Here is a 12,915-nt window from a genome sequence, read left to right as displayed (position 1 = left end):
GCAGGACAGGGGGACAGGACAGGAGCAGGAGCAGGACAGGGGCAGGACAGGAGCAGGACAGGACAGGAACAGGACAGGAGCAGGACAGGGGACAGGGGCAGGTCAGGAGCAGGAGTAGAGCAGAGCGGGAGCAGACCAGGACAGGGAAAAGAACAGGACAAGACCAGGAACAGGACATTTGCAAGATGGGAGAAGGACAGGAGCAGGACAGGAGCAGGACAGGGGCAGGACAGGAGCAGGACAGGAACAGGAACACGTCATTAGTAAGACAGGAGCAGGAACAGGGGACAGGGGTAGGACAGGAGCAGATTAGGAGGAGGATAAAACAGGAACAAGACAGGAGCAGGAACGGGACATTAGGAAGACAGGAACGGGACGGGAACATGAAAAAAGCAGGACAGGTGAACAGGTCAGGGGCAGGTCAGGAGCATTACAGGAGCAGGACAGGGACAGGGGCAGGACAGGGGCAGGACAGGAGCAGGGGGAGGAGCAGGTCAAGAGCAGGACACACGGGCCGATCTATATTTGACTCTGTGCGTCTGACACACTGGGCTCACACAATCTCACGGCATTGACCTACATTCTCTTTGATTGTGGCCAAGTGTTATCCAGGGGGAGGCAGGTGACAACAGCTCGGGCCGCAAGATTTCCGATGATAAAATAGTTTAAATAAGATTGGGCGCACTTGTGGAAACTGTGAGCGTGTGAGATTGTTTCCTATTTGTTTACGTTTGGTTTGGATTAAAAAGGTTAATTGCAGTTTACGCAGGTTCCACCTCTGTTCACCGGCCGTAGTTATAATATACAATAAATAAGATAGATACAAATTTGTGAAATGAAATGCAAAATGTATTTATGTGGTTACTGAAATATTATCAGTTAATTTTTATTGACGTAGTTTTGTGTTTTCGCAATGATTGACTGTTTCTTCTTGTTTTATGGAAATATTACCAAGTGTCGGAACACACAGTAATGAAAGAGGAAACATGGGTCAGAGTTAATGTTTTGGCAGCAGGTTGACTAAATATCGGCCCCTGCCAGAGAAAGAATGTGTATTATGGTAAGTTTTTGACCTTTTAGTCATGTTATAGTGTACTGTTGTCCCCTTATCAAAAACATCTGGAGTTGTATTTTGGCTGCATTTATACCTGTGTCATTAATCCAAAGTTGTGTTTTCCGAACACTCAAAAACCCTCATTTGCGTTCTGCCTGGATCATCAAAGGAAAAAAAAAAAAATCTCATTCACGACAAACACAGCTTCATTCGTTAATTTTGTTTTCATTCCCTTTGCTGACAGCAGAGGGCGCTCCAAGGCCTAAATGCCGTGTGGGAAATGGATGTGAAGTTTAGAAAGTAGATTTTCCAAAGGCAGAACTTATTTTAAATTAGAAAATATGAAATACTTATTCCAAGGTGTCCAAAAGTATGTTTAAAAGACACAAGAATGCTTGTGTGTCCTGTGCAGCCTGATCCTGAAGGGCTCAGGACGTGTGAGCAGTGTTCTTTATGACCTCACATGGCTGTGTGTGTGTGTGCGAATGAGTCTGTGTGCGTGCGTTGTTACAGCACAGGAGCAGGTGGGCTCTGGGTTCTGTCTCACATGTGCTGCACAGACAACATAAATATCTCTGATTTATGCTCTGTGTTTCTGCATGAGGGAAAACATGATTGAATGAATTCACCAAACAAAATTATTCAACTGTTTCCACAAACTTTGACAAACTGTACAGAACTTGGAGGGAAATTACTTTACTAATAGTCGTCAAAAAATGTGCAAAAGTAGATTCTCATTTAAACAAGTGTCACATTCAGTTCAACTTGGGGATGGTTAGATATGGATTTATGAGCCGATACAAACTGGTATCTGATATGTGTTTTGCTGTGAAGCTGCTAAGCTTTTAAAATCCATAGTACAGATTAAATTTAGGTTAAGTTATAGGGATTTATAGTGATTCATATTTTCAGTTATTTCTGGTGTGAATTTATTTAAACAAGCTCAAGAAATCAGTTCTGAAAAAAAGATAATTGTGTGAGCGCTGGGAATGCAGAACAAAGACGAGTGCCAAAATCTGCATTTTCAGTACTGGACCAAAACGATATCTGGAGAAAACCTCTGATATCATCAATATCAGACATACCAGCCCTACTTAAAACTCATAAAAGGGACAAACATGTATTTTGCCTGAATAGTTTTAGAGTGATATTTTCTAGTAAAACTGTTGAAAATGACTTTTTTTTTTTTTTTTTTTTTTTTTATAAAAGTGTTTTTCTCATCTTTGATATATGTGACAGTAGTTTTGAGCCTCTTCCTCAGTTCTTGTATCAAACTGGACATTTTAGTTTTATGACAAAACGGTTTTATAGTCTCCTTCATCTTCTACATCGATACAGCAGAGAGTTGGAGCTAGAGTTGTTGGCGTGGTTGGTCAGGCCCAGTTTGGCTGCACAGCAGAAGTAAAATCAATATTATCACAGCGGTATTAAGACAGGCACAGGGAGCTTTTTTAGAAAGACAATCTTTGTTCTCATGTCCTTCAGAGCTGCAGAGTGGAGGGGCAGTGTAAGAATGTATCCGGGGGTATGGTTGGTGCATGTGACTCAGTGGGACTCTGAGGTCTCCTGGCACAGTTTGATCAGCAGGTGTCCTGCGCTCTGATTGGCTGAGAGGAGGGCAGGGCCGTTGCCTGTTTTAGCTGGACTCCTGTGTCACGTCAGCGTGGGCGGAGTGCAGAGAGCCAATGCCCCAGTGCTCAGTGTCCGGCCCCTCACAATCCCACCACCTTTGAGAGATTGTTTTTGGCACTGTCTGCTGGTGTGTACTTATGACTTTTTAATTGTACTGTCTTCCTAAAAATATACAGCAAATCTATACTAACAGTAAGAGTTGGGTTATAGTTGTACAGATAAACTTATTTTTTATGGTCTATAGACTTATTAAGTAGAGAAACATTTTACTTATTTTACTTTACAAGCCAGTCTAATCCACTTTATTTATATAACACATTTCATAAACAAAATAGTTTCCAAAGTGCTGCACAATGCAAATAAAACATCTCCAACAAAAATATAAAAATAAAGCTCTACATGAGTCCACTAGTCCACAATGAGACAATAAAACTAATAAATCAAATAAGAGCAAGAATACCAATTAAAAAAACCCATAAAAATAAATAAAAGACACAGAGGACTACACAACTCATGCGGAGTTGTGTAAACAAGTCTAATAATTAATTGCAACTTATCAATTATTGAAATAACTAGTACACCATGTTTGGCTGAGTACCGTTCAGATAACTAATATAGTCGTCATAGAAGTGGAGGAAAGAGGTTATTTTTCAGCTCTTTATTTAATCTGTGACTCATAGACCCATGGTTACATTCATAACTTTAGTTCTATAACTCATACTTAATACTGATCAGATGTTTGGCACAGATGTGTTTTTTAAGATGCCCCAGTTTCTGTGTGTGCCCATGTGTTATTCCAAGTTCGTCATCAGTGCTTCAGATTTGTCATTTTGAACTGATTGGTCATAGAAAGGTAACTAGGCTGAAAAAATGCTAAATTTTATATCCCACATAAATACTTCATGACGTAAATGTCCTCTATTGCGTGAAATCGACTCGTTTGACCGTGTTGTTACCTCCTCAAAAACATACCTGGAGTTGTTTTGTTTCATTCACACATGTTTGAGTAATCCTGCATTCTTAGGCTGTCTGCACCTCCAAAGCTCAAAATGCTCTGTTCCACCTTGTGATGTCATGGTTAAGCAGAAGTTTTCAAGTTGACATTTTACCTTTTGCTCAGTAGACATTGGCAATTCCAAGGCTACACCAATCCAAATCCAAATGATTCTAGTGAAGGTGGATGGAGTTTAAAAACACCGTGGAGCAACTCCAACTCCAGGCATGTTGGAGATGAGGAAACAACATTATAACATAGTCCAGAAAACAGTGTAATTTGGGCCCTTTAACTCTTTACCCCTTGGACGTCTACTAGGAACAACCCATACATATATTACTAGGGCTACCCATAGGTCAGGGGTGCTCAATACGTCGATCCCGATCTACCAGTCGATCGCCAAGGTCGTGTGGGTAGATCGCCGTGTCTCGTCTCGGACTCACGTTTGGACTCGGTCTTGTCTCTCACTCAAGGTCTGACACTCAACAAGTGCGATCATATTTCATTACGGCTGCTGCTGTTGGTAATAAACTTGTAGCGGGGTGCAGGAGCGTGTGGGGCGTCTCAGTGCAGCCTGTGCGCTCATTTGAAACCCGCGGAGACTCTACGGCACATCACAAACACACGCTCCCTATGCACGGCTCGTCCGCAACAGCGTGTGCCCTCGTGTACCAGCGTGCAGCACAGGGCAGGTTCAACTTCCTAAACATCCTACCTGTCCATCTGCCTCACGTCAGCACGCCGCCCCTCGCCTTTTCGCCTTTTATCATTACTTTACATTTATTAATTTTATTTTATTTTTTTCTGCATATTTCTTTGGAGTTCTCTCAAAAAAAAAAAAACACTCTACCACTGTCATGTAGTAATAGAGGAAGTGCTCCACTGTGTTTTTAAACGCCACACACCTTCACTAGAATCATTTGGATAATTTCAGACCTGGAATTGCCCATCGCTACCGTACACTGTAATAAAAAAGTGGACTAAACGAGTGATATCACCAGGATCGTGTAGAGCGGGTTATTACAAACACTTTAAGACTAAAATAATGAGGCTTACAGCAGCAGTAACAGAGAGAGGGGTGATAATATTCCAATGTGAGAGTGGGAGCCAAGGTCAGAAGGAGCTGGAAGCGCCCCCATGTTAACTTTTCCCATTTTGGATTGTGGCGGCGAGCGCATTAGCTGTGTCCATTTATATATACAGTCTATGAGCTCTACTGTACCAAAGGTAAAAGGTAGCTGTTAAAAACGCTTCCAGACTGATGGTATTGGAATATGTTTTTTTATAATTATGCATAACTTTCCCTAACCATAGAAGATAGAAGCATCCTTTTTTTTTACCCTTGGAAATGTGGGACTTGGGGCTTTCCGAGGATATTTCCGGCATTATCTTACGTCACAGGCACGCTGAGTGATGACGTAGGGAAACGAGCGTCCAGTAGAAACTTTGTTTTCCACCAAACGCATGTGCGCCGTCCATTTTGATTGGCCCAAACTTTGCCAAAGAGTGTAGTGAGTCAAGATAGTCGGCTGCTCTGAGCGTCTGTGTTCGTAATAATTGGAAAAGCCTCTCTAAGTGCAGTTATTTCTGAAATAAATGTCAAATTACGCATCTTGGTCTGCATATTTGCGCATCCCTTGCTATTTTATATTTGAAAAGTTTATTTTACTCAACATGTACAAATCCAAATGTAATAAACCCCATGTAAATGCAGGAAGTGATGTGGCCCTGGACCTGACGAGATGTTTCCATGACTGACATCAGGAAAGTCATGAGGCCATTGCACCTTTTTTTTTTTCTGTTTTGAGAGCAATAAGGATATTTTTTGTTTACTTACAGACATAATATTTTGCACTTTTGTAGCTAAGGCCCTAAATTAAGCATTTTTTATGTCTTAAAAGTTGTTTATACATGTTTGCTGAGTGTTTTGTATGAAAGAGCGTGAATTTTAGGGGTCTTTTTTTCTTTTTTTTTTTTTCTTTTTTTGCCCTTTCAGTTGTATTTCTGGTCCTTTAGCTTTTATCACAGCCATATGACACAATTACAGCATGCAGATTGTGAAATGACAGGTTGGTTAAGAAGAAAATCCAGGCGAGGATAAATGTACTAAAATTGCCCTTAGATCCGTAAGGTTAACTCAACTCGGAGGAGGAATAATAATAATAATATAGTAATAACAGAGTCTCATCTTAGAATGGTGATGGGGAACAAATTAAAAGTGAAAAAATGCATAGCACACTCAGATGGCCGATGTCCACAACCTTTTTTATTTTTCAAAATAACGTTTCGGCAAAAAAAAAAGCCTTTATCAGATATTTTTCTTGCTCTCTGATGAAGGCTTTTTTTTTTTTTTTTTTTTTTTTTTGCTGAGACGTTATTTTGAAAAATAAAAAAGCTTTTGGACATCGGCCATCTGAGTGTGTGCAATGCATTTTTTCACTTTTGTCTTGCTGCTCCACCTCTACAAGAATTTTGGCGTGCGTTTCCTGTTTCTTTTAATAGGGAAAAAATTTACAACAAATTGACACCTTCACTTCTTTGTTTTGGATGGGAGCTTGGGTAAATAAAAAGTTGTATCTTTCTGAGGACATTTGGTAACTTCACATGATCTGCCGGATGTGCGTTTGGAGCACCCAAACAATCTCTCTAACGATGTTGTGGAAAGTGACCTGTGCTGCGGTGAGGGGCCGGCCGGCGGGCTCCACAGCTGCTGGGGGGCCGAGCAGGGCTATTTGTGTGGGGACACCTGAATGGTCTGCTTGGAGGCGGGGAGAACACGTGGGACCGGCCCCTCACACACCCCCACACACGCAAACTCCGAGTGGTGTAGCCCAGTCCAAGCACAATAAACAATAGATGAGTGTTGGAAGTGAAGACGAAAGAGAAGAGAGACTGACTTGGAGAGTTGATTTGAGTGAATTGGTAGGTACTAGATTTGATATCACTGTGTTTCTTTTTTGTTTTGTTTTGTTTTTTTTGGTGAACTTGAGGAACGCTGAGTAATATATGTAGCAGTGTTGTCGCGATATAAACATTTCAAATTCAATTTCAATAGCCAAAAAAACCCAATACTCAATTCCAAATTCCAATACATCAATAGTGATGAAAAAACACTTTCTTTTAAGGCTGTGCAATCAACAGAATTTTCATCGCGATTTCGATTTGTGTGTCAAACGATCTCCAAACTCTTATAATCGAGTTGAAACGATTAAAGCTTAACAAAGTTTATCAAGTATATTTATTTTATTTTTAAATACAGGGATTGTAGAACAGCTGGATATATAGTTTATTTTGGATACTTTTATGTTTTTCTATGCCTTTTTTAATTTATTCATTTTGTTTTATATGTTGCATTTGAAAGTTTTGCTTAAATTATCAATAACAAAGTGTTTTTTTAGAGATTATATATTATTATTATTATTATTATTATATTAGAGATATAGAAATTCTGAATAAATGCACTGTGTAACTAAAAAATAATTGTTTGTATAATCGTGATTTCAGTATTGATCAAAATAATTGTGATAATGAATTTTATTGAGCAGGCCTACTTTCTTTAGACTTTAGAATGCCATTTTCAGCATTAACTCTTGGTACTTTCTTTTATGTTACCCTGTGGTTTTATATCTAATCCAATTTAATCTAATCTAATCTAATCCCTCAGTAGGCCAGGTAGTTTCCATAGTGGTCCATGGGCGTATACTAGTCTTTGTGCTCTTATACTTGTTCTGATACAGCTCAAAATCTGTTCAGGAAGGTTCATTTCTGTCCTGTGAATGTGACTTTTTTTTTTAATCAATACCTGCTCAAATGAGTCTAGTTTTCTACTAGTTTCAGTATCGATTAGTGTCAGATTTTTCATACTTTCTTATTTATTTATTTATATTTGTTTGTTTCTTTTGTTGAGCTGCAGTTTGCTTTCTGTTTTGTGACTGCATGACAATTGTGTGGCTTATTCAGTGGAAGGAAACTCGTTTTGATGATGAAAATAGATGTATTTCGTAATAACTTTACACAAGTGGGGGTTTAACGAGGAAATATCGTTGCTAAAATGCTTTGGGACTGGCGATATATCACAGAGTGTCATGTGAAATGTATTTATTTTATTAACTTATTGTTATTAGATGGTCCATTCGCAGTTACATTTCTCATGGATTGCTATAATATTTTGTGAATATAGTGGAGATTAGACCTGTCACGATAATTAGTAGACTAGGGGTGTGCAAAAATACTGAAATATCTTTATATCGTATTGTTTAATGTGATTGATATTGTGGGCCAAGAGTATTTTGTGGTATATTTTACAAAGTTTTTTTGTGACAGAGCTACAGTTTTGTTGCTTGTTCAGAAGAAGGAAACTTGTTTATGAAACACATTTGACATTTTCACTGTTTGAGGATTAAAATGGGTGTGTTTCATATGAGCTTTGCGCAAGAAGTGGCTTAACAAAGACTTTTAGGATCACAAACGAATTAGCCTTTATTTTTATTGAACCGTACTGAATTGATTTGAACTATATCATATCGAATAGAAAATTTTAGCTGTAGAAAGTAGAATAAATAACTGCTATCGGTAATTATTGGTTCATTCTTCTATTTGTTTATTTATTTATTGCAGCTCAGCCCTTTTAAAGAAACGGTAAATTTAAAGTAGTTTCAGTTTTATTCCTTATCACATTCTTTCTCTGTGGCCAAATATCCTGCTTCAAAATTTGTTATCGTGATTGACCTAGTGGAGAAATGCATGGAGATAATAAAAAAATAGTAATTTAATGAAAAAGATCTTCAGTTTAAGATTGTCAAAAAGCTGAAACCAGATAATAATCCCTACTTTAAGTCTGTCAAAATGTTAGTCTATAGAAGATAATTCAAAATATGATTGTCATTTTTGGAACTCAGTATTTTTAGTTGTTCTGGATTCTTTTTCTTTGTACTAATGAGGAACCTTCTGTTATTTCCCTGAACTACAACAAGATTTCAACTGTAGAGGGTTGAATACATCACTTCTTTGATGCAAACTTGTGATAGTGTTTCATTTCTTTTTTTTCTTGTAGGTTCTGTTTATTTCTTTCTTAGCTTATCTTTTTTCACAACATTGTATATTTGGAAACACTCCGGGCTTTTGTGTGTCCTAAAAGGCTCCTAAAATTGTGTTTGAAATAAAAAATAACTAGAACTTTTACTTTTAAGTACAATTTTGACAACAGTATTTGTACTTGAATATATTTTTAGCCAAGTATTTACTTAAGTGCACCTCAGTTTCTTTAAAGAGCCCACACTAATCTGTTGTTATAATGTTGTTTCCTCATCAAAAACATACCTGGAGTTGTGTTTTGTTTCATTCACACGTGTTTAACACAAAAACCTGCGTATTTAGACTGGGATCCACCTTGTGATGTCATGTGGTAATACAGAAAGTGCTCCACTGTGTTTTTAAAGTCCATACACCTTCACTAGAATCATTTTGATAATTGCAGCCCTGGACTTTCTCATCTCTACTCAGCAAAACGTAAAAGGGAGCAGTTAACTTGAATAATACCGCTTCATAACGTTACAGGGTGGAACAAAGCATTTCAGATTTAGAGATTTAGACAGACTAACAATGCAGGATTACTCAATGAAACAAAACAGATATCAAGGTATGTTTTCGAGTAGGTAACATTTAGGGGTGTAACAATATCCGAGTCTCACGGTACGATATTTATTGCGATATTTTGTGGAGGTTAATATGCTGCTTTTTCCTCTTAAAATGCCTTGACAAGATTTAATCCAAAGAACTAAGACTTAAAAGTGATTAGAACTGTTATTTCTTCATGCAGTCTGCACTGAACTGGAGCAAAGGATCATGGTCTATGTAATGCACTCTGTCTTTTTTAGCGATTGTTGCACCATAACTCTTACTTTAAGCAAAGAGACAAGATAAGATAAGATAAGATATGCCTTTATTAGTCCCACAGTGGGGAAATTCCAGTGTTGCAACGCACTATTCCAGAACAGCAGGAAAAGGTAACACAGATAATAAATAATAGCTTAAAAATAATTTAAAAATAGACTTAAAAATAATTGCACATGGTTATGATTGACTGGTACATGTTCAGTGTTAACAGTGTTTATTGTAAAGTCTGACAGCAGCAGGAAGGAAAGACCTGCGAAACCTCTCCTTCACACAGCGAGGGTGAATCAGTCTGTCACTGAAGCTGCTCTCCAGAGCAGACAGAGCGTCCTGCAGGGGGTGAGACTCATGGCCCAGCATAGCGATGACCTTAGTCAGGACCCTCCTGTCCCCCACCTCCTGCACTGAGTCCAGACAACAGCCCAGGACAGAGCTGGACTTCTTGATGACCTTGTCCAGCTTCTTCCTCTCCCTCTCTGTGATGCTGCTGCTCCAGCAGACCACACCGTACAGGATGGCTGATGATGACTTGTAATTCGATATATTGTGATGGTCCACGATAACTTTGACGATACGATATCACGATATTCCGGTTATTGTTACATCCCTAGTAACATTTCTAGTGGAGGGTCTGCTACCTGCTTTTCCTTCATCTCGGAGGAATTGCGCTCCGCGAGGGCCAGCAACACCTGGGGAGAAGTCCCCCGAGAGGATCCTCCCACACCCAGCGACCGTCCCTCACTCGCCGAGTTAAATCCCCTTGGCACTTTGAGCAGACTCCACCTGTTTACCTCTTAACGGTTTCAATTTCTCTTCAAAGTTCTTTTCAGCTTTCCTTTACAATACTTGTCTGCTGTCGGTCTCGTGCCGGTATTTAACCTTAGATGGAGTTTACCACCAAAAAGTTCCCAAAGTAAGGAGTAATGTAAAAAGTTACTTACCATAGAGGGTAACTAAGTAAAGTAAGGGATTAGTTTTTAAAGAAGTAACGAGTAACGAGCAAACACTACTTCTTTAAAATAACTTCCCCAACACTGCTTGTCTCCATGGAAATGTTATTGCTTCGTCTAGAATGTTCCACAGTATAGATTAAACCCATGCATCATGAGGTAAACAAGTAGGTCACAGCACTACACTACATTACAACTCAGATCTGTGGAGAGTCATCCCTATTCACAGAAGGAATTATTGTATTTTTGAGCAGTAGAAACGCTCATAATGAATAAATGCTAGATGGAAATGTTTAATGTCACACAAAGGAACATCCAAGGCAAAGCAATAACATCTCCATGAAGACAACTCAGTAGCATACCTGTAATTTTGTGTACTGTATTTTCCGCACTATAGGGCGCTCTGGATTATAAGAGTGGTCTATTTTTGAACTTTTTTCACAAATAAACTGCACCGGACTTTTAACAAAACACAACAGTTGGATGGGTCAGTTGGACTTTGTTTGGCGCGTTCACGGTGACTCTGGGCTTTGTTCAGTTGTGGCGTGTAGGGAGGGTGCTGTCTGGGACCGCTGGATTGTCGGCGTGTTCGCAGTGACTCAGTTGTTCAGTTGTGACTAGAAGTGGCACATTGCGCTCGCTTTTTCGGTTCGTTCCTCCGTTCCGTTCCTCGTCGGCGTGGAGTGATGAGTGAGTCTGTGGGTGTTTTTCGCTGTGCGGTCGCTGTCTGCTCCGTGTGTGTTTGCGTGCGCTGCGGGTGGTGCGGCTTTGTAGTTTACTGAAGTCGTGCTGGGACACCCGGGTGGATTCGTGTATAGGGCGCTCTGGATTGTGGGGCGCGCAGTCGTTTTTTGATGGGGTTGGAGGCTTATGAGCGTGCCCTATAGTGCGGAAAATACAGTAATACAGGACCTTTTTAAATATAATAGCATTGTTTTCTCTTCTTGCCCTCAGGTAACTTCTCTGCATCGCTCTTTGCACCAGGAGGAGAGCCAGGATGATTCTGGCAACCCTGAAGGGCATCGGGAAGCAGCTGCTGCGCGTGAAGGTCGTGGACTGTAACACCGAGGAGTCGCGGCTCTCGCGATGCCTCAACACGTTCGACTTGGTGGCGCTGGGCGTGGGCAGTACCCTGGGGGCGGGGGTGTACGTGTTGGCAGGTGCAGTGGCCAGGGACAGCTCCGGACCTGCCATCGTTTTGTCCTTCCTCATCGCCGCCCTGGCCTCCGTGCTGGCCGGACTTTGCTACGCAGAGTTCGGAGCGAGAGTCCCCAAAACGGGCTCGGCGTACCTGTACAGCTACGTGACGGTGGGCGAGTTGTGGGCCTTCATCACCGGCTGGAACCTCATCTCTCCTACGTGATCGGTAAGACACTGAAAACATTATCACACCTGCCGTCCTTTCTACACGGCAAAATCTATAATCCAACCAAGTTAAGATTCGTTCATGCTTTCATTTATCCTTTATTTTGAAGGACTGGGAAGAAGTTTTAACACAAGATACTTGAATTAAGAAAGTTTTATCATGATTTTAGTACATTTCACTTCACTTTTCTCTTTCACTTTTGTGCTTAAAATATGAAAATACATCGTGCTACGCTTAAGATAAGAAAAACAACAACTTTTTGGACTTAAAATAAGAAACAAAATCGATCGAATGTTGCTTGAATTGAGAAAATCACTTAATTCATTGGTGGATTATTTGACTTAACAAGTTGAATCTACTCAAATAAAGTAAAATACTCTTAATTTAAGTCATTTTAACTTTTCTAGACTTTGCTTTTTGCAGTGTATATTTTCGTTCGAATCCAGAAGGGACTAGAACCGAACCGTACAGCGCGAAAAAACTTTTTTTTAGATGATTCGATCTCAGCTGGTCATTTGTCTCTTAAATATGGAAGACGTCACCTCTCCAAAATTCTTGTATCATTCAGAACAAAATATATATCTTCTCTAACTTCTCTCAGCACATGATGGATTTCGGAGCCTGTGTTTTGTCCAAATAACTATTAATACATTACTTTAATCGTTGGCAATTATTTCAGTAGTTGATTAATTGCAATGACTCTGTAAGCTTTAATTAAAGGTGCATTGTGTATCTTTTCTGGTGGAGGGCCCGTCAATTAGTTTTCTCTATGTAGATGTTATTGCTTTGTCTGGAATGTTTCACAGTATGGCATTAAACCTTTCTATCTCCATGGAGACCAAACCAGACCAAGGTACAGCTCTGATCTGTTTTTCTAGGTATTTTTGTGCTATAAAACCACTTGTAATGGAATAAATGTGAGGTAGAGCTGTCTAATGTCATACTGTGGAACATTCCAGGCAGAGCCAATGACATCTCCATGGAAACAAGCAGGTGACAGACCCAAAAATTTTAGTTATTAGCCCTA

At 39.8% G+C, this 12,915-nt stretch overlaps 1 protein-coding gene across 1 annotated transcript in view; it reads left to right on the top strand.

The window, feature by feature from the left end:
- Window positions 1-12,915, top strand: part of LOC110175106 (high affinity cationic amino acid transporter 1-like) — a 36,399-nt gene that overhangs the window by 8,118 nt on the left and 15,366 nt on the right. Inside the window, 2 exon segments of the mRNA XM_020941221.2 lie at window positions 11,477-11,868; window positions 11,871-11,888. Coding sequence (XP_020796880.2) covers window positions 11,520-11,868; window positions 11,871-11,888 — 367 coding nt within the window. The 5' untranslated portion in view covers window positions 11,477-11,519.

This window comes from Boleophthalmus pectinirostris, unplaced genomic scaffold (assembly GCF_026225935.1).
Source record: "Boleophthalmus pectinirostris isolate CB_2022bp ecotype Guang Dong unplaced genomic scaffold, ASM2622593v1 HiC_scaffold_9, whole genome shotgun sequence".
Lineage (NCBI taxonomy): Eukaryota > Metazoa > Chordata > Actinopteri > Gobiiformes > Gobiidae > Boleophthalmus > Boleophthalmus pectinirostris.
This window is presented reverse-complemented; position numbering and strand designations above follow the sequence as displayed.